Source organism: Passer montanus, unplaced genomic scaffold (assembly GCF_014805655.1).
Source record: "Passer montanus isolate IOZ18808 unplaced genomic scaffold, ASM1480565v1 scaffold62, whole genome shotgun sequence".
Classification (NCBI taxonomy): domain Eukaryota; kingdom Metazoa; phylum Chordata; class Aves; order Passeriformes; family Passeridae; genus Passer; species Passer montanus.
Window position 1 is genome coordinate 1,708,862 of NW_024371260.1, and position 27,771 is coordinate 1,736,632.

Below are 27,771 nucleotides of genomic sequence, written 5' to 3' on the forward strand. Positions count from 1 at the left end.
CGGCGCGCGCGGGCAACGGCCCCTCACGGCCCCTCAGGGGCCCGCGAGGGGCGGGTGGCGGTCCCGCGTGAGACTTTGTGGTTCTTCATGGTCCCTCACGGGCGTTTATCGTCCCTCACGGCCCTTCAGGGTCCCTCACGGCCCCTCAGGGGCCCGCGAGGGGCGGGTGGCGGTCCCGCGTGAGACTTTGTGGTTCTTCATGGTCCTTTAGGAGCCTTTATGGTCTCTCACGGGCGTTCAGAGTCCTTCACAGCCCCTCAGGGGCCCGCGAGGGGCCGGTGTCAGTCCCGCGTGGGACTTTATGGTTCTTCATGGTCCCTCACAGCCCCTCAGGGTCCCTCACGGCCCCTCAGAGTCCCTCAAGGGGCCCGTGTCGATCCCTCGTGGACTTTATGGTTCTTCATGGTCCCTCACAGTCCTTCAGGGTCCCTCATGGCACTTTATGGCCTTCATGGCCCCTCAGGGGCGTTTATGGCCCTTCATGGTCCCTCAGGGTGCCAATCTGGGTTCCTCACAGGATTTTATGGCCCTTCATGGGTCCCTCACAGCCCCCTGTGATTCCCTGAAGGATTCTGTGATGCTGTGAAGGGTTCTGTGATTCCCTGAGGGTTCTGTGATTCTGTGAAGGGTTCTGTGATTCCCTGAAGGATTCCGTGATGCTGTGAAGGGTTCTGTGAAGGATTTTGTGATTCTCTGAAGGGTTCTGTGATTCCCTGAGGGTTCTGTGATTCCCAGGAGGGTTCTGTGATTCCCTGAGGGTTCTGTGGTGCTGTGAAGGGTTCTTTGAAGGATTTTGTAATTCTCTGAATGGTTCTGTGATTCCCTGAAGGAATCTCTGAGGGGTTCTGTGATTCCCTGAAGGATTCTCTGAAGGGTTCTGTGATTCCCCGAGGGCTCTGTGATTCCCTGAAGGAATCTCTGAGGGGTTCTGTGATTCCCTGAAGGAATCTCTGAAGGGTTCTGTGATTCCCTGAGGGTTCTCTGAGGGGTTCTGTGATTCCCTGGAGGGTTTTGTGATTCCCTGGACGGTTCTGTGATTCCCTGAAGGATTCTCTGAAGGGTTCTGTGATTCCCTGAAGGATTCCCTGAGGGTTCTGTGATTCCCTGAAGGATCCCCTGAGGGTTCTGTGATTCCCTGAAACCCTTTATAGTCCCTCATAGCCCTTCATGGTCCCTCATGGGACTTTATGGCCTTCATGGCCCCTCACGGGCATTTATGGCCCTTCATGGCCCCTCACGGTGCCGATCTGGGTTCCTCATAGGACTTTATGGCAATTCATGGTCCCTCACAGCCTCCTGTGATTCTCTGAAGGGTTCTGTGATTGAGGGATTCTGTGATTCCCTGAGGGTTCTGTGATGCTGTAAAGGGTTCTGTGAAGGATTCTGTGATCTTGTGAAGTGTTCTGTGATTCCCTGAGGATTCTCTGAATGGTTCTGGATTCCCTGAAGGGTTCTGTGATTCCCTGAAGGATTCTCTGAAGGGTTCTGTCATTCCCCAGGGGTTCTGTGATTCCCTGAGAGTTCTGTGATTCCCTGAAGGATCCTCTGAAGGGTTCTGTGATTCCCTCAGGGTTCTGGGATTCCCTGAAGGGTTCTGTGATTCCCCGAAGGATTCCCTGAGGGTTCTGGGATTCCCTGAAGGATTCCCTGAGGGTTCTGTGATTCCCCGAAGGATTCCCCGAGGGTTCTGTGACTCCCCGAGGGCTCTGTGTGCTGTTCCAGAGCCTGTCCCGTTGACGCAGGGCTCATGGAAGCACACACACACACACCCCTCCTGCCCCACCCTCGTCTGCAGCCGGGGCAGGGCCCGGTGGCCGCTGTCCAGGGACAGCCACACCTGTCCTCTCCCCTTACCTGCCTGTTATTTGTCTTCTCTGGCTCGGCACAGGAACCCACCATCTTGGCACAGCATGAAAGTGCCTAATCAGCTGGCATGAGGGAGGGATGTGGAAGCCAATCCCAGACTTCAAAGAGCTTTTTTTGCTTTTATACCTACCTCAGCCAGAACACAGGAGATTTATTCACCAGCTGCTTGCAGTATTTCAGACCAGAACAAGGGTCTGTCAGAGATTTATTCACCAGCTGCTTGCAGAATTTCAGACCAGAACAAGGGTCTGCCTGTGGTTTAGGTACACCCCACTGTGTCAAACCCAACTACCCTGAAAGGTTAACGTGGGTTAGAGTTTCTTCCTGAAAATTAGGAATAAAATTCCCTTGTCAGGAAAGAGAAACCTATAAGGAGAAATTAAATGAAGTAAACAGTTCGGTAAACAGACTGTTTGTTTAATCAAGACTTTATTGAAGACATTTCAGAAGTTTATGTACAAAACAACATTCCCACCCCCATATCAGGCTGTTAGTCACCCACTGGGAACAAAGCAAGTGCCTGGTGTACACTGGCAACCTGGGGACACTCAGAGTTTGCCACGGAATTCACAGGAGTACCAAATTCCCTTGGTTTAGAGCTGGGCAATTTCAGCCTTGGCTCAGTTAGGAACAAAGGAAATCAAAGGAGTTTTTTCCTGGAGGTCACTGAGCAGTCTGGAATGTGACAGCCTCACTGGCCTTACCCTGAGGTCAGGTCATTTCATCCTGCAAAGAGCCAGAAGCCCACTTTGGCCTTGGAAGTGGAAAGGAAGCAGCAGCCCCCGGATTTAACCTGCAGGTTTGAATCCATTTCAGAGGGATGCCCATTCCAGGAGATGCCCACCACCGGGAGCACAGCAGTGATTGCAGTTAGAGCAGAGCAGTAGCAATACCAAGTGAAAGACTCAGCCCCTTTTCTTTCCAAACACACCTAGAGAGACGCTGAGTGTCAGACTGGCTATTTCAACAAGCGTGTAAAAACCCCTAGAGACACAGACAGGAGTGGCAAGGTTAAATTGTGACTGAGGAGCTGTTCCTGTGGAGTTCTGTGCACTTCTACCACGGCAGAGTTTCCCCTTGCCAGTCCAGGAAAGAACCATTTTCTTTTTCACCGAGACGGTCCAGAACAGAGAGAATACCTGGGATGGCCTCCTGCACCTGCATGGGAGCCTGCAATGAATCAAGCTTAGGTCATTACTGGGAATACCCTGCAGAAAAGAATTAAATGCATTTCAGGAGGCTCTAGAATGAAGGGGGGTGTATTTTTGTGTGGATGTGACTGGTCAGAGAGAGAGAGAAAGCTAGATAAGCTTTCCCATGAATTGGTCTGAGGGAGCTGGAGAGAAAGAATTAAAACAATCCGCAGGTGGTGTTTTGTAATAAGCTGTTTTCCTCATAAAGTTGTTCACAAAAGGTTGGTTTCTTGGCACCCTTTTTGTGGCAAACTAGAGTACAAAAAGGAGTGGGTTCTTAATAAAGTGGTTATTAGCCTTCAGAGAGTGCACGGAGTGTGTCACTCATTTATCCGTGTCACCTCTGACTCAGTGGTGACATTTCGTGTGTCACAGCACACGGAGCTGTGCAGCCAGGGGGCCGGGGCAGCAAGGGAGCCCCAGTGTGACATTTCCAGCGCTGGCACTCACCATGTTTCCACCCATGTCTGTCTGAAGCCAGCCTGGGTGCAAGGAGATGCAGAGGATTCCGTCTGATTTCAGGTCTGCAGCGAGGCACCGGGTGATCATGTTCAGAGCAGTCTGCAGGGGTGGAAAGCACCCATTAATCTGCGGTTTGTGAGCCTGGAGCACCACCTCAAACCCAGCTGGGGGGCACCTCCCTTCCACCCTGCTGGCACAGCAAGGGGCAGGAAGAGGCTCTCGGTAACTCATCCAGACTTTCTGGGAACTCTGAAAGATCTGCCGCCACAAACTTGCTGCCCCAGAACGAAAGCAAGTTGTAAAGGAAGATAAAGTAGCATTTGAAACGCCTCAGGAGCTGAGAGGAGAATAATATTGACATAAGGACTGTGTTTTTCTGCACTAATCACTACACAAACATTCATTTACTTCTGAACAGGGAAAACAAGCATTTAACAGCTTCTGAGTGGGTGGTGTAGGAGAAGCTGTATGTGTGATCCTGACTATCTGTACAAACTCAATCTCTGGATGTGAGAAAACTGAAAATCCCACCTGTCACTGGCTGACATCACCAGGTACAGGTCAGCACACCTTGTGCTGAGTTTCCTGCCTGCTCCCTCTCTGGGAGCAGAACGCAGCTGATGGAACCCACACTCGATGCCACCAGCTCTTCCCCAAATGCCAAATCCCTCGGGAGTGGATCTGTACCAGGGCAGGGATTTGGGAGCCTGTTCTCCAGGAGCTGCTCCAGCTGCAGCGTTCCACAGCTCCCACTACCACGCACGTGGAGAACAAGAACACTTTTTGTGTCCACAGAGGTGCTGCAGCCCCTGCTGAGGTCAGCATGGTCTCCAGCTGCCTCAGCCAGGGAGCACAGCCCAGGGCAGCCCACAAACCTTTGCTATCCTGTAGGGATAGACCTTGAGGAACATCTCATTGGCCTGGACGAGCTGCATGGAGGCAGCCAGAGAGGACATGTTGATGATGGCAGCTCTGTGACAGCCCATCCCCGTGCCCAGCCGCGCTGCCTTCCTCAGCAGCGGGAGGAACGCCTGTGGAAAACAGAGCTTGCTTTCAGCTGCTGACTGGGGTTGGAGCTGGATCATTCCTCATTCCAGTGGAACCCTAGCACAGCCTGGTGATGGCTCCTCAGAGCCCGTGGCCAGAGGAAACCTTCCTCCAGCAGCCTCCCATCCCCACCTGCCACGAACTGACCCCACACCAGGGGCACAAACAGCAGCTCCATGTCAGAACCATCTCTGTGCAGTTCCCAGGGCACAAATACCTGGACAGGCCAGCTCACCTGTGGAAAAGCCCCGGGCTAAGGCCATCCCTCACCTTGGTGACCATCAGCTGGGCCACGGTGTTGGTTTCATAGATGGTGAGCATGGTCTCTGCCGTGACCTCCTCCAGCGAGGCGAGCACGTTGATGCCAGCGTTGTTGATGAGGCAGTTCAGCCCTTTGTCTCCCACAATTTCTTCCACTTCCTTCACCACTTTCTTGATGCTGTTCTCACAGACCACGTCTGCACAGGAAAAGCCCCAAGTGAACAGTGCAGGGTGTGCCTGGCACGAGACAACCCGTGCCAAAGCAAAGCTGAGGCTCAGTGGGGACATTTGGGCAGCACACAGGTGAAAATGCACAGATTTCACAGAATTACATTTCCCCAGTGTTATCTTGAGATGGTTTTCAGGTCCTGGAGATCGTGTCCAGCTACTGATCACTCAGGAGACCAATTTTTTTAAGATGCACTCACCTAAGCTGAACAAAATTCAAAAATAAAGCCCTTTACTCACCCAGTTGCAGGAGCTTGATGTTGCTGTATTGCTTGCTAAGCTGCTGCAATTCCTAGGAAGAAGAATTATTTTTATTTTATATATATATGTATATCTCCATGGCTATTGCATAAATCACTTTGAATTCTGCACCTCCAGAATTGCAACTGAAATATTTTCCTGATTGGACTGAAGGCAAAGATTCTCCTTTGTTTCCCAGCCTGCTGAGCAGCTTTCCTAAGAGCCAGATCAGGAAATTGGACTCTTCCCCTGCTTAGTCCAAAGTCCAGCGTGCTGGACTTTTAGTGGGATATTTCTCAGCTCTAGTGCTCAGTTCTCAGCATTCCAGTAAAAATCCAGTGCCTCCCCAATTCTGTGAGAAAATCATAATTCTCCTGAAGCTCAGCTAGTGCTGGACAGCCCTTCAGGGCAACAGCAATGCTTTTAAAAAAACATTTGGAATTCCTGTTTGAAATAAAATTTCATTTCCCCATGGGAATTTCGTTTCCCCATGGGAATTTCATTTCCCCAGCAGCCTCGTTAACATCAGTTCTTGTAAGTGGAGGTGAAGCCCACCAAGAAGCCAGCCACTGTCCGGGGGAGCAGCTCCCTCCCTGCTGGAGCTGTCCCAGTGCCTGTCAGCAGGGCAGGCCGGTGTTCCTGCAGGAATCCGTGCTCTCCCGGCTGCGCTGAGTGTGTCCAGGCTGGATTTATGGGCCCGGCTGGAATACTCGGGTTTCTGTGCCATGAAGCCAAGAGGGAAGCGTGGCCAAAGGCAGCAGATGGATTCCATATTCCCAGTCATGTTCAGGAGACGCAGCAACCTGGCCAAACATTCCAGCCCCAGCAAATCCCTCTCTTTAGGAGCCCTTTGGGAATAGGGGTCAGGGGGGCAGCTTTGGAAAGAATCCTTCCCTGCCCCTTGGAGGCACTTGAGGGACTCGGTGTCCTCTGACAAAGCGGAATGGATCACATCTTTTATCTCACATCAGACCCTGCAGGGCTCTCTCAGGCTCGTTCGGGAGATTTGTTCTCCCACCGAGGCCAATCTACAACTGCAGTTAAGGCTATTAAGGGGAGGGGGAAGGAAAAACAAGTCAGAAGCACAAAACCAGAAGACATTCCTTGCTTTGGACAGGGCTTGGTGGGACAGATTTCCATAAATTAAAGGCCCAGAACACACTGTCTTGTTTGTTGATGAAATAGCTCTGCCGTGTCAAGGCCTGCAGTAATTCTGTGCCTTTGGATTGTCCTGGATTTCAGTTTGACAGTATCACTCAGTGCATAATAAACTCCAGGAGTGCTCTGGCTGCTCTGGCTTTGTCCATTTATTTCTAGTTCATTTATTTATATGCTTTACTCTCCGACAGAAACGAGCTACCAGCTCCTGCTGAAAGGCAAGAGCTGCTCTGAGGAGCAGCAGCAGCTGAGAGGCTCTGAAGTGAGCAAGCAATATTTCCACTTAACAACTGAAGCATTCTCCAGTACACAACATGAAATTACAATAGCTGCATGCAAATTAGGTTTAAAATTCAATGGGTTTTCCAATTAATTACTCAGTTAACAAGTGACTCCCACTTCAGGGGTTTAAATTTCTGAGAAGCAGCTCCCAGCACAAAGCTGATCTAGGCAGCTTTGGTCTTCGAGAGTGTTACACCTGATATAAGCTGAAAAATCCAGTTAGAACATCTAAAAGTTGCAGGAAAGCCCATTTTCCCCCTCCTGTGACTGGAAGGAACATGAGAAAAGGAGGACTGAGACAAGCAGGTACAGCCAACATATCGCAGCTAAGGCATTTTTAATTAGTGTGCTGTGACAGATAATTTAAAAACAAACAAGACAAACAAAGCCCAACAAAAAGCCACAGCACAACTCCCTAACAGTGTGTTTATTTAGCGTAGTAGCTGCAGAACTGCTCTGCACCTGAACAATCACCCCTGAGAATCAGCTCGTGGGGAGTCCAAGACAAGAATTAAACTCTGATTAGCATCTGTTGTTTCCTGCTCGCTGATTTTTAATTACGATTAACAGAGTCAGCCTTTTCTGATTTAAACAAGATCCTCTGGCACTCAGGGCTCCAGACACAGACTCATCAGCGCACAGGGTATTTATTGCTAGATTTCAAGCAGGAATGTTTTGTTGTCTTTGTCATTTAGCAAGATTTACTTTGCCTTCTTTATGAAAGCATTATCCTCTTCAGTTACAGCTCTTGGAAAGGGCCTGGCCCCACTCAGCCAGTTGGAAGCAATCAAGCCAAACAAACACAGCCTGCGGGCAGGATAAAGGTGCCTGGGTATCCTTCACCTCGTCCTGCTCGGCTCGGGACAGAGCCAGAGGTGTATCCTATTTTCCTGCGTCCCTCTGAGACAGCTTTTCAGTATCACAGTGTACAGCCAGCTCGTTGTTCAACCCTGGAACAGCTTCCACAGCACTGCCCTGACCCACAGCCCTCTCTGACTCCAGAAAAACCAGACCTCGCTGCTGTAGGAAGTGTAAAACACTCCCAGAAAAAAAAAAAATCAAACAAAACGACTCTGCAATAACCCAGGACTAGAAAGACTTCAGGAATGCCCTCTCTGCCTGATGTACATTCAGAAATGCCCCCTTTGCCTGATCAATCTGGTGCACAGATCGCTCAGCTGCTCTTCCCAGTTGCAATCCACATGGCTGAAATGTGTGTTAAAGAGAAAAACAAGCCCCAAAGCTGACAGAGACAGCGAGCAGGGACAAGGGAACAGGCACAGCCTGGAACAAATCTGCACTTTCAGCCCCGGGAGCTTCCCAGAGCTCTGCAGGACTCGGGCACTGAGGGATGTGCTCACCTGGGAGCTCGCTGGGGCTGGGGGGAGCAGGAGGAGCAGGAGATGCTCCTGGGCACATCCCACAGCTCTGGGCACTTTTAAATTTAATTTTTCACCCCGCGGCCATCTCCTCCTTCCCCATCACACAGGAGACCCCAGGGGCTGCAGCGATTTTAAATGCAGACCTTTAGGGCAGAGTTTTCCCTTTCATAGGAAAGCGGGATGGGGGAGGAAGGAGCAAAGAAGGGAAAGAGGAGTGTGGGGAGAATTGCAGCTTGTGCTCCCTGGTAACGCCAGCACTGGGGCTGTGCCCATCCGGAGAGCAAAAACAGGACACCAGCACTATTTCCCAGGAGATTTGTGGCTACTCCCACTCTCAGCCCAAGAAAAAGCAGATTGGGATCAGAGCGTGGCTGGAGGAGTCTCCGGTGCTGCTTTTCCAGGAGGGGCAGTGGTTATCTGGCTGCCTGCTGCACGTTATCGTGTGATCTGCAGCCCATTTGTTAGGCAAATGTTCTGGGGAGGCCACCTAGGAGCTCCTCAGCCCCAGAGCTCGAGTTTTCACAACTTCTGCCAGCACAGACTCACATGCAAAAGCCTGCAGCTGTTCAGCATTACCCAAGGTTAGGGAGTGCAGGAGATGTGCTGCTTTTCCTGGTGAGGAGAGGAAAGCACAGTCACATTTCCACAGTCACATTTCCACAGCATCTTTGGAAAAGCCCCTTTTGGAAGGGGCTCTTCTCTGTCCGCTCTTTGGAGGGCTCCAAAATATTCAGCCATCACTCTGCTGAGGGATTCCTGCCCAAGGTGGAGCTGCGTTTGCCAGCAGTGAAGTGTATTTAATCACTTTCCTCTAAAAATTGGAAGATTATTTTTAAGAGCCTTTTCATTTGAGCTCTGCCCATCTCCATTCTGCCACGGGAAAATGCTGCTCTGCCAAACCAGAGGAGAGCAGAATTTAAAGGAACTGTCCAAAGCTGCTGCTCTCCAGGTTCATCCTCTCATGCAGGAGAGGCAGTGGGGGACAATTCTCTTGTACCAAGGAGGATTTTTTTCTATGATCAACAAAAAAAAAAAAAAAAAACAACAAAAAAACAAAAAAACAAAAAACAACCAAAATCGCAAAATCGGACCCCCTGAATGCAGTCAAGAGAAAAAGCACTGACCCAGGTGTGCAGAGAAAGAAAAACTCCCTCAACTTCCCACAAACAGGTCTGAGATGGGCCAAGCCCGTTTCATGTGCCCCAAATTGAGCCTGCAGGGCCAAACCCTGGAGAGCAGGAACCTGAACTCAGGGAGCTCAAAATGTGACTGGAAATTCAGTGATGGAAAGGAAATTCGGGAAAGGAAATTCAGGAAAATAATTTCCTTTTTAAAAGTAAGAAACTAGAGATCCCAGTTAAGAAATTATTCAAGGAAAGGAAAGGAAAGGAAAGGAAAGGAAAGGAAAGGAAAGGAAAGGAAAGGAAAGGAAAGGAAAGGAAAGGAAAGGAAAGGAAAGGAAAGGAAAGGAAAGGAAAGGAAAGGAAAGGAAAGGAAAGGAAAGGAAAGGAAAGGAAAGGAAAGGAAAGGAAAGGAAAGGAAAGGAATTACAAGAAATTCACGGAACCTTTGCCTTTCCTGCCCCACTCAGCAGCACTGCCAGGCTGGAGCCAGGCTGGGAGAGCAGCAGCCGGATTTGGTGCTGCCATGACCAAGATTCCCCGTGCTGGAGGCTGGGGCAGGTCTGTTCTTGCCCCCTGGCAGCCCCAAGGAGCAGTGGGAACACTCCCAGAGGGTCAGAAAGTTTTGTGCCGGCTCCGTGCGTTGCAGATGGGGCAGATAATGCTGGTGAAACCACTACAATACCTTTAGTGAAGATTTCTCTTCCTTGTGGAGTTTCCAAACCCATCTGTTAGAAATCTGCTTTCAGCTGACTGCAGAGGTTTCTATTGATGTCCTGCCAAAGCACAGCACATGGCCTGGAGGTCCTCACAGAGAACAAAAACCCACCCTGATCCACCGAGGACAAAACCTGCCCCCCTAAAAAATGCAAAAGCTCGGGATGCACCCCATGTGGCCGGCAGGAGCCCCGGGGGTTGCTGGAATGTGGCTCCTGGCCAGTTTCCTGCCTCCAGGAGACCCTGCCAGAGGCTTTCCAGGTTTCTCCCAGCAGCAAGGAGTGACCCAGACTCTTCCCAGACACACTGCACTGTCTGAGGGCTGTTTCATCTTCCCCTGCAGGTTTACAGCCTTTTTGCTGCAGATTTTTAAATACTGACAAGACAAAAACACCCCCAAAAGTGATGAGTTGTGCTGAGATTTGCCCGGGTAGTGTTTCCTAGGAAGCTCTTCCTGTTGAAGGAACCATTTCACTGCTCCGTGTAATGGATCCGAGACCATTAGGATGAAAAATCACAGGTGAAAAAGAGGAAAAAAACCTCCCTCAGCAGTGGCTGGAGCAGCTTTAGGACAAACAATCAGGCAGGGAGATTTTGATCTCGCACAGGTCAGATGTCTCTGCTGCTTTCCTGTGCCACTACTACAGCGGGCTCTTGTGCAATCATTCATAGGAAACGGGGCTGGGAGCGGGGCCAGGAGGGGAACGGGAGTTAGAGGGAACAGAACGGGGTGAATTTCTGCTCCGTTACTGCCAGGAGGGGAACAGGAGTTAGAGGGAACAGAACGGGGGGAATTTCTGCTCAGGGCTTGCCAGGAGGGGAACAGGAGTTAGAGGGAACAGAACGGGGTGAATTTCTGTCAGGTGCTTCCAGGAGGGGCTGGGGGGAACAGAATGGGGTGAATTTCTGCTCAGGGGCTGCCAGGAGGGGCTGAGGAACAGAATGGGGTGAATTTGTGCTCAGGTTCTGCCAGGAGGGGCTGGGGAGAACAAAATGGGGCGAATTTCTGCTCAGGTTCTGCCAGGAGGGGCTGGGGAGAACAAAATGGGGTGAATTTCTGCTCAGATACTGCCAGGAGGGGCTCAGGAACAGAATGGGGTGAATTTCTGCTCAGGGGCTGCCAGGAGGGGCTCAGGAACAGAATGGGGTGAATTTCTGCTCAGGGGCTGCCAGGAGGGGCTGAGGAACAGAATGGGGTGAATTTCTGCTCGGGGGCTGCCAGGAGGGGCTCAGGGGGAGCCCACAGGGAGCAGCAGCCCTCAAAGGGAGCTGTACACCTGATCCCAGCCTTGCCGGGCTGTTTCTCTGCACTTTCATTCAGAAATACCCTAAACGTACCTTTGTGCTGGAGAGTTTTTTGTAAGATTAAGATCTTTTCCTTCAGTTTCACGAGGAGCTGCAGAGGTCAGGCTGCAGCTGTCACCTGGCCAACCCTGTCCCACATCCCAGCACCACCTTTCAGAGGTTTTTTTGTAGCTAAGCAGTAAACAAAGTTGCTGTGTTTGGTTTATTGCTAGGACAGTGTGAACACAATCTGTGTGAACGGAACCAAATCCCCCAGAAGGGGGACGGACAGACAGACAGACACAGGGGCTCTGTTTCCCTCTGGAATTTCCCTTCTGCCTTGCTGGAAATGCAGGGATGGGGCTGTGGGTGTCAATTCTCCCTCCAAATGCCAGCGGGGCTGGGGACAGGCGCAGGGCTGAGCTCGGCGTCCTGCAGCGCCGGGAGGAGCCGGGGATGGGGACCCGTGCGAGTTTCTGTGCTGCCCAAATTCCCCCTCTCCTCCCGGGCTCAGCCCGCACATACAACAGGTGACACCGCTGGGTCACCCCCAGCGATCTGCCTCCCAAAAGTCTTAGAGGTGTGTGAAATTCTCTCTGTGAAATTTGAATTTTAAAGGCTCCTATGAAAGCCTACAGGAGTCCCCAAACGACTGCGATGCTGCAGCAGCAGAAACTTGGGCTGAAATCGGAGAGAGATGCAAGTGGATCCAGGAGCAGCAGGTACCAAAACCTCCCGATTCCAGCGGGAACTCCGAGCCCTGCCCAGCAGAGTGGGGAACTCAGAGCAGTGATTAATTCACCGCTCATCTGGGCTTCCTCACTCGCAGCCCAAAAAAAGAGGCAGGCAGGGCGCACGGCTCCTGCTGGGGACACAGACACGCGTGGTGAGAGAAGCGGATTTCTCCCAGGGGAAAGGTTTCTGAGGGATGAGGGGCTGCCCCTGCAGGGCTCCGGGCCGTGCAGACCTGGGCAAGGACAGCACAGCCCTCTCCAGCAGCAAATCCAGCGAGAAACTCGGGGATGAAAGGCAGGGGGTGGCAGGAGCGCTGGAGATGCTGCAGCTGCCCGGCCGTGTCCCGCTCGCTCTCCTCCTCCAGGAACGCTCCCCATCATCGGTAAACCCCGGCTCCAGCCCCGGAGAGCTGCTCGGTATCGGCTCCAGCCCCGGAGAGCTGCTCGGTGTCGGCTCCAGCCCCAGCCCGGTTCCAGCCCAGCCCGGGGGCTCCGTCCCTGCTCCAGCCCCAGCCCGAGGGCTCGGTCCCGGCTCCATCCCAGCCAGGCTCCATCCCCAGCCCGAGGGCTCGGTCCCGGCTCCATCCCTGCTCTATCCCCAGCCCGGGAGCTCCGTCCCGGCTCCATCCCCAGCCCGGGCTCTCGCTGCCGCACAAGGATGCTCGAGATGTTCCCCGTTTCCAAAGTGCCTTCTCCTCCCTCCCGACCCCTCTACCCCTCTCCGGGGACCCCCGGCGCCCCCTCCCCTCTCACCTGCGCCTTCTCGGGGTACCTGCAGGTCGCAAAGACCAAATCCGGGGAGGGGCTGGCGGCTGCGAGCCCCCGCACCAGCCCCAGCCCGATGCCGCGGCTGCAGCCGGTGATGAGCACGGAGCGGCAGCGCGGCTGGGCCATGCTGCCTCGGCTCGGCTCGGCTCGGCTCGGCCCGCTCCCGGCGCTTCTGGAGCCCACGCGCTTCTCAACCTGCGCCGAGCGGGGCCGGCCCCGGGCCCGCCCCCGCCGCGGCACCGCCCCAGCCCGGGGCAGGGGCAGAGAGAGCCCGGGGAAGGGGAATTGGATCAGTCCCCGCCCGGGGAAGGGGCACCGAGAGCCCGGGGAAGGGGATGGGCTCTGTCCCCGCCCGGGGAACGGGCACCGAGAGCCCGGGGAAGGGGAATTGGCTTTTCTCCGCCCGCCTCCGGGGCACGGAGGGAACGGTCAGGGGAAGGGGAGTTGGTTCTGTCCCCTCCCGGCTCCGAGGAAGGAAATTGTCCTTTCCCCCCTCCCGGCTCCGAGGCAGAGAGAGAGCCCAGGGGCAGGGATGGGCTCTACCCCCGCCCGGCTTCGGGACACGGAGAGAGCGCCCAGGGAAAGGGGAATTGGCTCTGTCCACTCCCGGCCCTGGAGCAGAGAAATTGTCTTTTCCCCCTCCCGGCTCCTGGGCAGGGAGAGAACGATCAGGGGAAGGGGAATTGGCTCTGTCCCCTCCCAGCTCCGGGGCATGGGGAGCCCAGGGGAAGGGGAATTGGTTCTTCCCCCTGCCCCAGGGACTCGAGCCCATCCCGCTCCCGGCCGCTGCCCAAACCCCGTTCCACCGGTTTCAGAGCCGTGCGTGTGACAGCGGTGGCCGCAGGGCAGCCCCCGGGCCCTGTGACCCTCACTCGGAGCGGGACAAGGCTGAACTCGCTGCCCCGGCGGGCAGGAGAGGATTCAGCTCTGGAGCGGGGGATGAGGCAGAGGAAGGAATGAATCCCCGTTTCTGCACTCCCCACGCTCCTGCCCAGCCTTCTCAGGGTGTGCCAGGCACCAGTTCTGTCCGTTCCTCGCCGTGGGTGACGTGGTCTGGAAATCAGCACAGGATCCTGCCCTTACTCATCCTCATCCTCAGCCCTGTGCCTTCCCAGATCAATAACAAAGCTGTTTGTTACTCATCTGCACACTCATGCAGAAACTGGTAATGGAGGTTTAAATTATTTTAAACTATTACATCTGTGAGCACAATAATGCTCTTTTCTTGCTTAAAGATCACACTATTAAAATATTTTCATCCTTCTAGAGGTCAGGGATAGACTCAGCCCTTGGACCTGGCAAACTGAAGAACAAAGATTTAGTAATTTGGAAAAATTCTGTGGAAAAGCCTCAAACAGCTGCTGTGTCTGCCTGGTTTCCCTTTTGTTGGTTTAATTCTAAATACCTGTAACAGCTCCAAAAATATACAGGACTTGTTTATATTAAAGCATTGCTGCTGCAGAGCTCAGGTTCGATGTTACATCACATTCTCAGGGGAGATGAGGATGACAAAATCCTTCCAGGCATTTCTCCTGCCTCGGAGCTGGCTGTGAGCAGAGCTGAGCAGGGGCTCGTGGAGCAGCCCGGCCTCCTGCTCCCTCAGCCTGGGGAAAGCTCAGCCTGAGCCTCAGCAGCTGGGGCAGCGAGGTGCCCTGGACACCAATACCTGCTTCTGTCTTTTCTTCCACATAAAGCTCCATTCCTGCAACTTCTGTCTCACAAACAGCAACGCTCCTCTTGCCCAGGTGCTTTAATTTAATCCATCACCTTCCTTCCCTCATTTCGGAACAATTTCCTTTGTGCATTACCACCACGCTGCTGGGGTTGGAAATTAATTTTTCTTTTAAATCCAAAAACTGCTTAGTGACCTCTTTGTGCTTGGGATGTTGGCACAGCTGGGATTGGCAACCTCTGGGCTCTGACCTGGGAAAGCTTTGGTGACACGGTGAATTTACTGCTGGCTGAGCCATTTCTGGGAAAACACGCAGGATTGTTTCCCAGGAAGTTTGGGGTGGGGGGCCAGAGCAGGTAAGAGCATTTATCTGAGGAATGTGCATCAGCACCTGGCCAAGCCTGTAACTCTGCCACCAGTCAGGTTCCAGTGCTGTCCCTTCAGAGAACATCCCAGGGCAGGAGGAACTGCAGGTGAACACCAGAAACAGAGCAGAGACCACCCTGAGGGAGCTGCTGATCACCCAGAGCCACCCTGGAGGCACCAGAGTGGAGAAAACACAGCCAGAACTCACCTGAAGGGCTGAGAGCTGCTCACACACACACGAGCACCTGGGGCTTTTCATTCCAGGTGAACTTCTGCAGCTCCAGCCACGGGACCCTGCCCTGCTCACGAGCAGCACTGACCCCTCAGTGTCCCAGCAAACCCACCAGGGATGTTGTCACCCCCAAACTGTCACCCAATGTCCCAGCAAACCCACCAGGGATGCTGTCACCCCCAAACTGTCACCCAATGTCCCAGCAAACCCAGCACAGATGTTGTCACCCCAAAACTTTCACCCCTCAATGTCCCAGCAAACCCAGCACAGATGTTGTCACCCCAAAACTTTCACCCCTCAATGTCCCAGCAAACCCAGCAGAGATGTTGTCACCCCAACATTTTCACCCCCAACGTCCCAGCAGACCCACCACAGATGCTCAGCCACCCCAAAATTGTCACCCCTAAATATCCCAGCAAACCCTACAGATGTTTAGCCTCCAATGTCCCAGCAAACCCAGCAGAGATATTCAGCCACCCCAACATTTTCACTCCTCAATGTCCCAGCAGGCCTACCACAGATGTTGTCACCCCAAAATTTTCACCCCCAATGTCCCAGCAGACCCAGCACAGATGTTCAGCCACCCCAAAACTGTCACCCCTCAGTGTCCCAGCAGACCCCCCAGGGATGTTCAGCCACCCCAACATTTTCAGCCCCCAGGGAGTGGCACGAAGCCCAAGGGATGGGATCTCCCCAGGCCCAGCTGTGCAAGAGATCCAGCCCAGCTCCTCCTCCTCGTCCAGGTGAGGAGGGACAGAGCAAACACAGCTCAGGACACTCAGCTGGACCTGGCAGCTGCTCCTCGAGTCACAGAAATGCACTTTCCTCCTCAAATCTTTGTGGATTGGGGGATTTTGTGTTTGGTGCCCAAAATTCCTGCCTTTAAGGGAATGAGGATTGAATTCCAAGTCTTGAATCTACTCCAGTTTAAAAATCTCTTCATTCTGCACCAATTTCTTTCCTTATGAGTAGGCACAAGTGGTGTAGCTCATAAGAAACTCAAGTGAATGTAATAGAAAATCAAATACTTTAATGAAATTAGGGAGCATGAGAGTAACAGCTCAGATATACCACTAGAACTGATACTACTGGGCTGTGGGCTCTGCTAATTGCTTTTTAAATGCTCTGTTCATCAAGCATGCAGACTGACAATCTACGAATTCTTCAGAGTGTCAAAGATCCTGAGTAAAGAATTTTCAACCACTTCAAAGGGATATATAGGAAATGTCTTCTGAGCTGGTGGCCTGCACACAGCATTGCACAGATAAAAATATACTACTCTCAATGCACAGAGCTAAATACTTTCACATTTATCAGAATTTTCTACACAAGTCTTTTTTTTTCTTTTTGATAGAATTCAAGTTTTGAATTTTCTGTATATATCTTCACCTGTATTAAACAAATGCTTATTTACATTGTGGGTAAAGTGTAAAGGCTAGGAAGGCCATTTTCCCATTCTGTACTGTAACACTGCAAAATATATATACACAGAGAACCTAATATAGGCAACAGGTCTAAAAAAAGTCACCTCCCACCTGCACAACACCACCGAGCCAGCATGAACAGAGGGCATTGTTAGCACCAAACCACTCCTGGGGGCTCAGGAGCTTTCCAGCTCCACGGGGAAAACTGCTGGGCACAGCACTCCAGGGATGGCCCACGGGATGGGCTGTGATCCCAAACACTGTGCTGGGGGGATCCTGAGGGGTGGGACAGGAGCTCCATGGGAGGGACAGGGACAGCACAGGGCACTCCTGGCATCACTGCCACCCTGCCAGCCTCTCCTTTGGATTCGGGGATGGGCACAAGCTCAGCCACAGGAACCCTGCACAGCCACGGGGAGGGGGCTCTGCTGGCACAGGGAAGCAGCCCTGGTTCACCCGTGGTGCCAGAGGGAATTCCCGAGGGAAGCAGCCCTGGTTCACCCGTGGTGCCAGAGGGAATTCCCTCGGGAAGCAGCCCTGGTTCACCCATGGTGCCAGAGGGAATTCCTGAGGGAAGCAGCCCTGGTTCACCCGTGGTGCCAGAGGGAATTCCCTCGGGAAGCAGCCCTGGTTCACCCATGGTGCCAGAGGGAATTCCTGAGGGAAGCAGCCCTGGTTCACCCGTGGTGCCAGAGGGAATTCCCTCGGGAAGCAGCCCTGGTTCACCCATGGTGCCAGAGGGAATTCCTGAGGGAAGCAGCCCTGGTTCACCCGTGGTGCCAGAGGGAATTCCCGAGGGAAGCAGCCCCATCTCACCAACTGTGCCCAGCTGCTGGTGGAAATCCCTCAGGTGGGCATTCCCTGGGGAAGCAGCCCCCAGCTCTGTGCCTGGGGTGCCAGAGAGAATTCCCTCAGGGACCACCCCAGCTCACCGGAGGGAATTCCCTCTGGGAATTCCAGGAAGCAGCCCTGGCTGACCAGGAAGGAACCTGATGGGCTCACCAGCAGGAATTCCTTTGGGAAGCAGCCCTGGGCAGGAATCCCCCCGGGAGCAGCCCAGGCAGGGCTCACCAGCAGGAATCCTCCCAGGAGCAGCACAGGGCTCACCAGCAGGAATTCCTTTGGGAAGCAGCCCCAGCAGGAACCCCCCTGGGAAGCAGCCCCAGGAAGGACTCACCAGCAGGAATCCCCTTGGGGAGCAGCCCAGGGCTCACCAGCAGGAATCCCCCCAGGGATCAGCCCAGGAAGGGCTCCCCCCAGAGCAGCCCCAGGGCTCACCAGCAAGGAGCCCCCAGGAGCAGCCCCAGCAGGAATCCCCATGGGGAGCAGCCCCATCAGGAGCCCCCAGAGCAGCCCCATCAGGAATCCCCTGGGGAATCACCCCAGCAGGAGCCCCCGGGCTGGAATCACCCCAGCAGGAATCCCCTGGGGAATCACCCCAGCAGGAATCCCCTCGGGGAGCAGCCCCACAGGAGCCCCCGGGCTGGAATCACCCCAGCAGGAATCCCCTCGGAGCAGGAATCCCCTCGGGGAGCAACCCCACAGGAGCCCCCGGGGGGGAATCACCCCAGCAGGAATCCCCTGGGGAGCAGCCCCAGCAGGAATCCCCTGGGGAATCACCCCAGCAGGAATCCCCCCAGGAGCAGCCCCACAGGAGCCCCCGTTGCTCACCAGCGGTGCCGGCTGTGCCCGGCGTGCTCCCTGTCCCTGTCCCTGTCGTAGCGGTGCCCGGCGCGCTCGTAGGAGCGGGCGCGCTCGTGCCGGTGGTTGCGGTAGTAGTGGCTCTTCTTCTTGTACTTGCCCGAGCGCTCGGGGCGCTCGCGGGAGCGGCTGCGCGAGCGGGACGAGCTGCGCGAGCGCGACCGGCGCGCCTTGGGCGCCGCCGGCTGTTTGTAGTCCTTGGACTTCTTGTAGGCGCGCGCCTTGGAGCCCTTGTAGGCAGAGCTGTGGTTGAGCTGCCTCGGGGGCGAGTCGCTGCGGCTCCGCGAGCGGCTCTGCGACTTGGAGCCGCTGGACGTGGAGTAGCTCTCGCTCTTCCTGCAAGAGAAAACACAGCAAACACGGCTGAGTTTGAAGAACCTCACTCTGGATTTTGATGGTTTCTTGGATTTTAAGACCTTCCTTCCTCATTTTGAATCTGAAGAAGGTCCTTCCATATTCTGAGTTTCAAGGTCCTTCCACATTTTGAGTTTCAAGAAGGAAGGTCCTTCCACATTCTGAATTTGAAGAAGGTCCTTCCTTCCATAGTCTGAATTTCAAGAAGGTCCTTCCACATTTTGAATCTCAAGAAGGTCCTTCCACGTTGTGAATCTGAAGAAGGTCCTCCCACATTCTGAATCTGAAGAAGGTCCTCCCACATTTCGAATTTCAAGAAGGTCCTTCCACATTTTGAATCTGAAGGTCCTTCCATGTTGTGAACCTCAAGAAGGTCCTCCCATGTTCTGATTTTGAAGAAGGTCCTTCCACATTTTGAATTTCAAGAAGGCCCTTCCACATTCTAAAATTGAAGAAGGCCCTTCCACCTTTTGATTTTCAAGAAGGTCCTTCCACCTTCTGATTTTCAAGAAGGTCCTTCCACCTTTTGCTGTTTCATTGAATTGAAGAACTTAATTCTGGATTTTGTTGCTTTCTTGGATTTTAAGACCTTACTTCCTCATTTTGAATTTGAAGAATGCCCTTCCTCATTTTGCCGTTTCCTTGAATTTGAAGAACATCCTTCTATATTTGGAATTTTAAGAATGTCCTTCTCGATTTGCAATTTTAGGAACATCCTCCTATATTTGGAATTTTAAGAACGTTCTTCTGTACTCGGAATTTTAAGACCGCCCTTCAGCATTCTGAACTTTAAGACTGCCCTCCTGCATTTTGAATGTTAAGACCCTCCTTTCTTCATTTTGAATTTTAAGACCACCCTCCTGCACTTTGAATTTTAAGACCTTCCTGCTGCATTTTGCTGCTCTCCCATGAGAGCTCATCTCGTGTCCCAACCTTCCCTCTGGCTACAGTAAAATCACTGATTTCAGGAGCTGCAGCTACAGCAGTGCTGTCACCACCCCAGGGGACTCAGGAGCTCAAGGAGAGCTCACACTGCTGGGTGCCTCAGGCTCCTGGGGATGGACCATCAAAGCTGGCACTGGGAGGCACTGGGGGCTCACCCTACCTGTGCTTAGGGGACGCAGACCTCGACGGTGACCTCGAGTAACTCTGATCTCTGCTCCCGCTCCGACTCCTGCTCTCTCTTCCTTTCTGGACCCTGCCACAGACAAGAACACTCAGTTATTTTGTTTTAATCCCTTGTGAGAGAAAAGCTGCTGCTTCCTGGTGAAACCTTACCCATTTACTGGGCTGTTGGAGCTGGTTCTCTTGGCTCCCTCTGCTTTCCTCTTAGCATTCTTCATGGCCTGCACAGGTAGGGGTGAAGGTTTATTTCCTTTAACCTCTTTTGGAGACTCTGCAAGAAGAAACCTTTGTTACCTCTTTGGAAAGTACCTGAGAGGATCTGAGGCTCCCCTCAGCCCAAGTGTGTGCACACACAGATCTGAACAAGTTCACAGCAGGCAGAAATTCATCTGAAACATTTCTGCCAAAGTATTGAAGTGACTGCAACAAAAAAAAGGCAGAAAACCACTCTCCTTTCCTTGCCAATTATTCAGCATTGTTTGAAAGGCAAACTGGGGAAGAAGATGATCAATGCTGTCTTCTAGGTGAGACTGCACCAGACTGGAAACTTTAACCAACAAATTCCTCACCCAACATCCCAAAATGTTACCCCTGCCAGGGCACCTCTGCTTCAATATTCCTTCAGCACAACATGCCAGTGGCAAGGACTTGAGTTTATTACCAAATCCACATAAAAGCAACTCCCTGGCCTATATGGGTTTAAACTAGTCTTCATTTCAGACTAATTTGATTTTAGCTTTTATCTGATTCAAGAAATCCCAAAGTTACAATGCTATGCAAACCCTGCCAGTGGAGTAGTGCTGGAAGCCATCTTCAAAAAATCCCCAACAAACTTAAACCACACTTGCAAATGCTTCCCAAAAGGGTAAATATCCATCAAAGATGTGAAAAAGTTATTTACCATTTTTTGGGATAGGGGAAAATCCCGAAGTGTTATCCAAGCTTGGAACTCCCTCAGGTACCAGACCTTTAGCTTGTGCTTTTGCCTCTTCAATAGCCAACTTCTTCTTTTCTATTTTACTTTCCAGATCAGATAAATCCACCTGTGAACACAGGAGCACTTGTGAGAGCTGAATTTCCTGGTTACCCACTCCCAGGGAGGGGAATGAAAATCCAAGGAGTCCCAGACAGTGACTGCTCTTTGTTCACTTCCAGGCTTGCAGCTGTGGTTTCAAACAGGCTCAAATTTTCCCACTCCTGCTCTGAGCTGCAGCCTTCACTGAGAGCTCCCAACATAAAAAAGAACCAAACCTTTTTCCTTGTGTAGAGCTGCAAGATTTTTAAGCAGATTTCTTGAATTTCTTCCTCAGTTGCTCCGAACAGCAAAAACCAATGTGGGCGATTTGGAAGTGGGATCTGAAAGGGAGACAGAGACAAAGCTCAGATTTCTGCTCCTGTTAACAGGGCTTGAAAAAACCCCAAATCCACGGCATGTGGCTCACCTCCAGTGTCCTGGCTGCCAGGTAAATGCAGGCACAGGCAATGCTTTCTGGCTGGAACCTCACAAAGACATCTGTTCTCAGGCTGTCGTTCATGTAGTTCCTGAAAAACACGAGAGCAGGAGGCTGCAAGGCACTGCAAAGCTCTCTGGGGTTCTTTTCTTGGGTTTTTCACTTGGTCTTACTTCTACAAGGGCTAGTTCTTTCTGCATTCAGTTACTAGACTTCAACATTATATTCCTGTAAATCTAAAGAGAAGCTGAATGATTTTACTCAAAGAAAAATAAAAGAGATAACTAAATTAAATCCCTCAAGGGGAGGGACGTGTGACAGAAACAAAGTCTGACTGCTGCAAATTCAGTGGTGAGAAGAGAACCAATTTTAACTTCACTTTTGCTGCTGGATCTCTACTGGCCTGCTCTCATGCAAGAAACAAGTTCTTTTCATCACGACAACATACAGTGTGCTCAGAAATACTCAGTTATAGAATTTTAGGTTCACATGTCCCCCTGCAATAGGGCAGAACCAGGTGTCTGGCAAAAGCTGCAGCTCCTGGAGCAGCTCTCCCATGAAATGCAGTCCTCTTCAGCTCAGGTCAGCTTCCAGTGGGGTTTAAGGGTCCATTTCCATCCAGAAGAGAATTCTTTTTGATGCAAAAAGTCAGCCATAGGAGAAATCAGGGTGTTTGGGAACATCAGTTCAGGAGAACAGTCAGTATTCAGGCAGATCTCCTCTTTGGCACATGAAATAAGGTTTCCAAATTGTCCCATTTCAGTAAGGTTGCTTAAAATGAATATTCACAGAATGAGAAAACTGTAAAATATTGCACATATTCCAGTCAGTACAATGAAGCATTATGTTGTTAAATCTTAAATACACAAAGTAAATTCCTGTGAATCTGTCAGCTGATGTGCTTTAGAAGATCTAGACTTGAGAGCACATATGTCAATAAAATATCAGATGAGAAAAACTAAAACCAGACATCATAAAAGTCCTTAAAATAATACTTGAAGGTAATAATTAACCACGTGGGTACCCAGTACACAAGGATTCACTGACCCCCAAATATCCAAAGCAGAGACCACAGGCCAGGCACCTGCAGGGCTCACAAGGTCAGAGAGGAGGGATTGGAATCCCAGAAGGACAGAGAGGAGGGACTGGAATTCCAGCAGTTTCCAACTCCCACCTGCCCTCAGCTCCTGTTTACACAAACAGCAACTGCTGCCCCAAAAAAAGCAACATGGACCATCAGCTCATCTTTCTGGGAGAAAGGAACTTCTAAACCTGCTGCTCCAGGAACTTCTAAACCTGCTGTTCCTGTCCCCCTACAGAGAGAGCACAAATCTTTGGCCAAAGGAGTGATAAAGGAAAGGCTGACTTTGAACATCTGGAAGCTACAAAGGTTTTTTTTCCTGATTTGTCAAATTGAGAGCCATGCCAGCTTCCAAGTTTGGCCTCTGCACATCTTCCCTGTGGGCTCAGTGAGGCACAGGAGGAAATGAATCCTTGTCACAATAGCTTAAGAAAAAGGTACTGCTGTAAAAATGCACATTTCAAAAACCAGTCACACTGGATACCCACCAGTTTTTGGGTACTGGAAGCAACAGACACAGCACACAGATGTGTTTTTGTAACCTCTGAGCCCTTTCCCAGCTGGGGTAATTCCCTCCCTGCCCTCCCCTCCTTCCACAACCAGCAGGTTCCTGGCAGTCCAGCACTCCCATTCCACTGCTCCATGCAATGCTCCTGGAAGTGTCTCTAAATATCACATTTTGTCTCCAAGCTTCACACAAGTACTAGTTTTTTCACTTAAACATTTGAGGTAATGGTAGCTTTCAAACTATTCATTTTTTTTTTGTTGTTAATTCATCCCTTTTAAAGATTTAAACCCCACCTTAATTCACTTTATCATATAAGAAACACACCACATTATAACAGTTAAGAGAAATAGAACATTAAAAAAAATAAAATCTCAGAACTTTCAACGCTCAGGTTATCAAATATACAATGAAAAAACACAGAGTAAAAAAAAAATAAAAATATAAGCACAAGAAGCAGTTGGCCAGTTACTCTACTATCATGTATATACCACCTGTCTAGAGCCAGCCTTCTCTTTGGAGAGCTTTGGGTTGACTGAAGACGGCAGCTATCCCTGCACCATGGGCAGCAGAGGAGAAGTCTTAGTCACTTACCCTCAGAGGCTACCCTTTGATCAAAAGAGTACAGAAAAGAAAAGTCAAAACTGGTTCTCTACACACAGCTCACAGTACCAGACAGTTCAGTCAGCAGAAATATGGTCTTTGGATTCACTAAAGGTGGGTTTTGATTTTTTAAATTTTTTTTAGACCATTGGTATTGTTAAAAAAAGCATTGTGGTTTATAAAAAGCATTGTTTGGTAAAGTTTAAGATGTGGAATTTTACAGAAGCTTCCCACCCCCGAGCAAATATTTATTAAATGAGAGCAATAAGGCAGAGAACATTTCTTGGCAAATATGAATCCAGGCTATCCATCTATCCAGTCCTAGAAGCTGACATCTTGCTTTATCCACATAGATAAAAGAAATTTATCTGTGCTGAGGTTTAGATAATCCTGAAACCAAACTCAGGCCCTGGCAACAGACTTGAATTCCACCCAAGTTTTCCTTGAAGAAGACCCCAAGGGAACAACTCTAACCCCCCCCAAACCTTTTTCCTTCAGCTGGAAAGTGAGAGCAGAGAGGAGGGAAGTGAGAAGTCAGGGTGGAAAGCTACCTTACCATTAAAACACTGCCTCGACCTTAAGAGGCCGCTCAACATTGGGGAAGGAGTTTGGGGCACACCAAGGACAGTGGAGCTGTCTGGGGTGGCCCCAAGCACTGCTGAGCAATGCTGCCCAGTGCCTCAAGTGACATATTTCTGCTACTGCCCCTTCTGGTCTCTTAGAACAAAGAAAATCAACTTACCATGAGGTCTGGACCAGGTGTTGGTTACGTTCACATTCTAATACCTGAAGGTACATAACGATTATCTGGAAGATATGGGTCATTGAGTTATTAACCAGCATCTGGAGAGCCACCTGCTTATTTCAGAGGGACATCCATCCATCCATCAGGCACCTGGGATCCTCTTTCAAGGCCTAAAACACTCCACATGAAGTGTTTGCACCATCCCCAGTGTTTATCCACACCAGCTCTGAGCTTCTGTCCTGCTACTCGGCCAGGCCTTGTCTCCACCTGGGCTTCATTTAGGAATTTTTGTGGATGGATTTTGATTGAGGGATTTTTGTGGATGGATTTTGATTCTCCTACAAACCTCACAAATCCTTTTTTAGCTGCAGCCTGGGGAGAAAAAGCTGCTGAGTGCAGTCAGCAGTGAGGGAAGTTGGCAGTGCTTGCAGAGAACAGAGCTAACACTGTGCCATGGTTTGTTCAGCTCTGAGGGTTTTCCTCAGGTTTGGAAAGAAAACAAGGCTGCAGAGGGGAAGAATAATGGCAGAATTCACCCCGTTAACAAACTACAGCTGCTCTCTGGGGTGGGTGACAAAAGGAAATTCTGAAGAAACTCAAAAAGGCAGCTCTGAACAGGAGGTTTTTAGAGCAGAAAACACAAGATCCCAACTTGTGCTGGCACAGAAATACAATTTCTTTTACCAGTCAAAGCACAATTTAAATATTTGAGGTAATTGTATCCTTCAAGCATCATCCACTCTGACATTTGTTACTTTTATATCCAGCCTTGCCTCAGTTCTAGCCAGGCCTGGGAGTGGTTTTAACACACCCCAAACTGGCTCACAGACCTTTAACACCTCAGCAGGAGTGAGCAGGACAACCCCAGGCCTCCAAATTCCTCCCTGCCTGGGGGAATCTAGGTTGAGGTGATGTTTTCTACCACCAAAGCTACCTCCTGATCCAATTTCCTTCCAGGATTACTGAGCACCTGCATCCACCTCGCCGCCACTCAGCAGTGATACGAGACCAATTAGTAAGAGTCTCTTAAATGAGAAAGAAAACATCAGGATGGTAAGAAACTAATCTGAGTTCACTGTGTGCAGTCCAGGCAGCCTCCTCAGAGCTTCACAGAGCATGAAACGTTGGTTATGTACTGAATTTAGGAAGTACAAACCTTATGAGGGTGCTTCACGTGAACACAAAATCCCAACTCCTTCAACACTCTTCTTTCTGCCTTAATTATTTGATTCTTCAAGTTCACATATTCTTGATCCAGTATTAGAGGCACAGGTTTTCTGCAAGACAAGGCCAAACTCACAAGGTCATCTTAACCCTTAAAAAAACTCAGGTTGAGTTGTGTAAAAATAAAAAAAAATAATTAACTAGAACATCAAAAATATTTATTTATTAGAAGAGGTCAGCTCACTTCATGAGATCCCTTCAAAATATTTTCTGAGTTATGAAAAAGGGAATGATGCTGCTGTGGAGTTTAATAATTCCAACACAATACAGATAATCCAGATTATTCTGAATTCTCATTTTAGAGATAATCCAGATTATTCTGAATTCTCAACGAATCCAGATTATTCTGAGTTCTCAGTTTACAGATAATCCAGGTTACTCTGAGTTCTCATTTTACAGCTAATCCAATTATTCTGAATTCTCAGTTTACAGCTAATCCAGATTATTCTGAATTCTAACTTTACAGCTAATCCAAATTATTCTGAGTTCTCATTTCACTGATAATCCAGATTATTCTGAGTTCTCATTTCACTGATAATCCAGGTTACTCTGAGTTCTCATTTCACTGATAATGCAGGTTATTCTGAGTTCTCATTTCACTGATAATCCAGGTTACTCCGAGTTCTCAGCTTACTTTTTCTCCCTCAGGTGTCTGAGGCGATGGAACACATTGATCACGTCCCGAATGCGTCTGGGGGCTTCCTCAATTTTGGATGCCAGGTGGACACAGGCCATGGAAACGTGCTGAAAAATAAGCAGAAAATAGAATATTTTCTATGTTTTGTTTCCAGTTCAGGAACTGAGCCACTACAACAGCTTAAGGATGGATAATGAGGGGGAAAAAATGTGGTGAAACAAGAAAATTCCAAATATTTGACAAAAATCACTGTTAAATGGCTTTGTAAAATCACATTTCTCTACAACTATCAACTCCAGACTAGTTCCCAACACTGATCACACCTCAGATAACAGCTTGCCAAGAGAGATCAGAAGGTAAATATGACAACAAATGTCATTTAATGCCTTCTTACCTCCATGGAATGCTTCACAAAAGACTTGGTATAAAAGAAACGCTGGAATAACACCTGTCCTGTAGCCATAGCCACCTGAAAGAGAGATAATCACAACAGCCATGAACAAAACTACCAACTGCAAAGAGAATTTTTAACAGATTTAAGACCTAGAGTAACTTAACATAGGAGAAATTTCAATGGTATTTAAAGAAAGCTAGAATTCTGAAGTAATTCAATAGCCTAAAATGTTATCAACACTTTAAATATTGCCTATAAGTCAAATACAGACAGCAAATCCCAATTTTCTTTCATAAAAAATGTGAAAATGTGCTCTAAGTCATCAAATTAATAATAAAAAAATCAAGAGAAATCTAAAAAGCCAAAAAAAAATCAAACTTATGAAAGTACGTCAGAAAAATATTTGCTTTTTGGGCGTGGAAAGTGAGGAGCAATCTAACCGCGTCGTGATTTGCATACATTTGCATATGCTAAGCCTCGCTAGCTGGAGGCTGGTGAAAAGTTTTACGCTCAGAGAGCAACGAGGCTCTTGGGCCTTAAATTCCCCGTGGAAACCGAAACCGTCCCAGGGCTCTAAAAGAACCTGAAGAAAATCCGCCTTTGCACAGCCCTCGCACGGGGGCGGCGCAGGAAGGCGCTGACATCACCGGCTCCCTGCGGCCGGGCACGGCCGGAGCGGCCCCGGAGCGGCCCCGGAGCGGCCCCGGAGCGGCCCCGGAGCGGCCCCGCGGCCTGCCCGGCCGGTAACCGCGCCAACCGGGACACCGAGTCCCGCACAAAGCAGGGCCCAGCCGAGCCCCCGCTCGCTCCCCGCCCCGCCCAGCCCCACCTGCGGCAGCCGCAGCAGGATCCCGGCCGCCTGGATGAGCTCGCAGCCGGTAACGCGCAGCTCGGTCTCGGTGTCAGGGTCCAGGCCGCTGCTCATGGACGGCGTGAAGCGCAGCGTGTGCTCGGGCAGCAGGCAGTTCTCCAGCGTGATCAGCACGCCCGAGTACAGCCGGTCGCCGATGAGCACCGCGCCGGGAGCCGGTGCCGGGGCGGGGGCCGCGCCGGCCGCCTGAGGGCCCGCGGGGCCGCCGCCTGCCGCTGCCGCCGCCATTTTGTGCCGCCGCCGCCTCGCTGGCTCCGCGCTCCTTCTCCTTCCCCACCAGCATCCGCCCGGCGCCGATTGGCGGAGCGCGGCGGGGCCGCGGCCGCTGATTGGCTGAGGGGCCGTGACGTAGGACGCCGCCCGGGCCGCGCGCGGCGCGGTGACGCAGCGGCCGGGAATTCGGATAGGGCGGGGCCGCGGCGCCCTCAGAGCCGGGGGCGCCCCGGGACGGGCGTGAGGCGGCTGGGGCACGGCGGTCACCGAGTTAAACATCTTTAACTCCGTAAATAAACAGACTGTACGCTCACTGAGTTAAATATCTTCGTTAACTCCGTAAATAAACAGACTATACGCTCACTGAGTTAAATATCTTTGTTATCTCCGTAAAAAAAAAAACAGACTATGCGCTCACCGAGTTAAATAT

At 50.9% G+C, this 27,771-nt stretch overlaps 2 protein-coding genes and 1 long non-coding RNA gene across 5 annotated transcripts; 1 reads left to right on the top strand and 2 right to left on the bottom strand.

The window, feature by feature from the left end:
* Positions 1-2,529: 2,529 nt before the first annotated feature.
* LOC120511092 (C-factor-like) lies at positions 2,530-12,976 on the bottom strand. The gene is made up of 6 exons (XM_039727731.1): positions 12,729-12,976; positions 5,298-5,349; positions 4,839-5,026; positions 4,397-4,552; positions 3,510-3,620; positions 2,530-3,036 (listed from the first exon to the last, which is right to left on the bottom strand). The coding sequence occupies exons 1-6, from the start codon at positions 12,867-12,869 to the stop codon at positions 2,923-2,925; spliced, it is 762 nt and encodes a 253-aa protein (XP_039583665.1). The 5' UTR covers positions 12,870-12,976; the 3' UTR covers positions 2,530-2,922.
* Positions 12,977-17,542: 4,566 nt separating this feature from the next.
* Positions 17,543-27,702, bottom strand: CCNL2 (cyclin L2). Of its 3 annotated transcripts, XM_039727721.1 has the most exons (12): positions 27,087-27,702; positions 26,258-26,332; positions 25,861-25,970; positions 25,159-25,279; positions 24,000-24,064; positions 21,060-21,159; positions 20,869-20,973; positions 20,519-20,660; positions 19,771-19,888; positions 19,598-19,690; positions 18,058-18,474; positions 17,543-17,874 (listed from the first exon to the last, which is right to left on the bottom strand). In XM_039727721.1, the coding sequence occupies exons 1-11, from the start codon at positions 27,618-27,620 to the stop codon at positions 18,105-18,107; spliced, it is 1,833 nt and encodes a 610-aa protein (XP_039583655.1). In that variant the 5' UTR covers positions 27,621-27,702; the 3' UTR covers positions 17,543-17,874; positions 18,058-18,104. The 3 variants fall into 3 exon arrangements, with proteins under 3 accessions (XP_039583655.1, XP_039583657.1, XP_039583656.1); XM_039727723.1 differs by lacking the exons at positions 17,543-17,874; positions 25,159-25,279; positions 25,861-25,970; positions 26,258-26,332; positions 27,087-27,702 and adding an exon at positions 23,149-23,262 and having other exon boundaries at positions 18,039-18,474; positions 24,000-25,142; XM_039727722.1 differs by lacking the exons at positions 17,543-17,874; positions 24,000-24,064; positions 25,159-25,279; ... (1 more) ...; positions 26,258-26,332; positions 27,087-27,702 and adding an exon at positions 21,517-21,653 and having other exon boundaries at positions 18,039-18,474.
* LOC120511099 lies at positions 22,054-23,090 on the top strand. Its single transcript, XR_005629669.1, has 2 exons — positions 22,054-22,168; positions 22,199-23,090. It is a non-coding gene; the product is annotated as an uncharacterized LOC120511099 (long non-coding RNA).
* Positions 27,703-27,771: the final 69 nt, after the last annotated feature.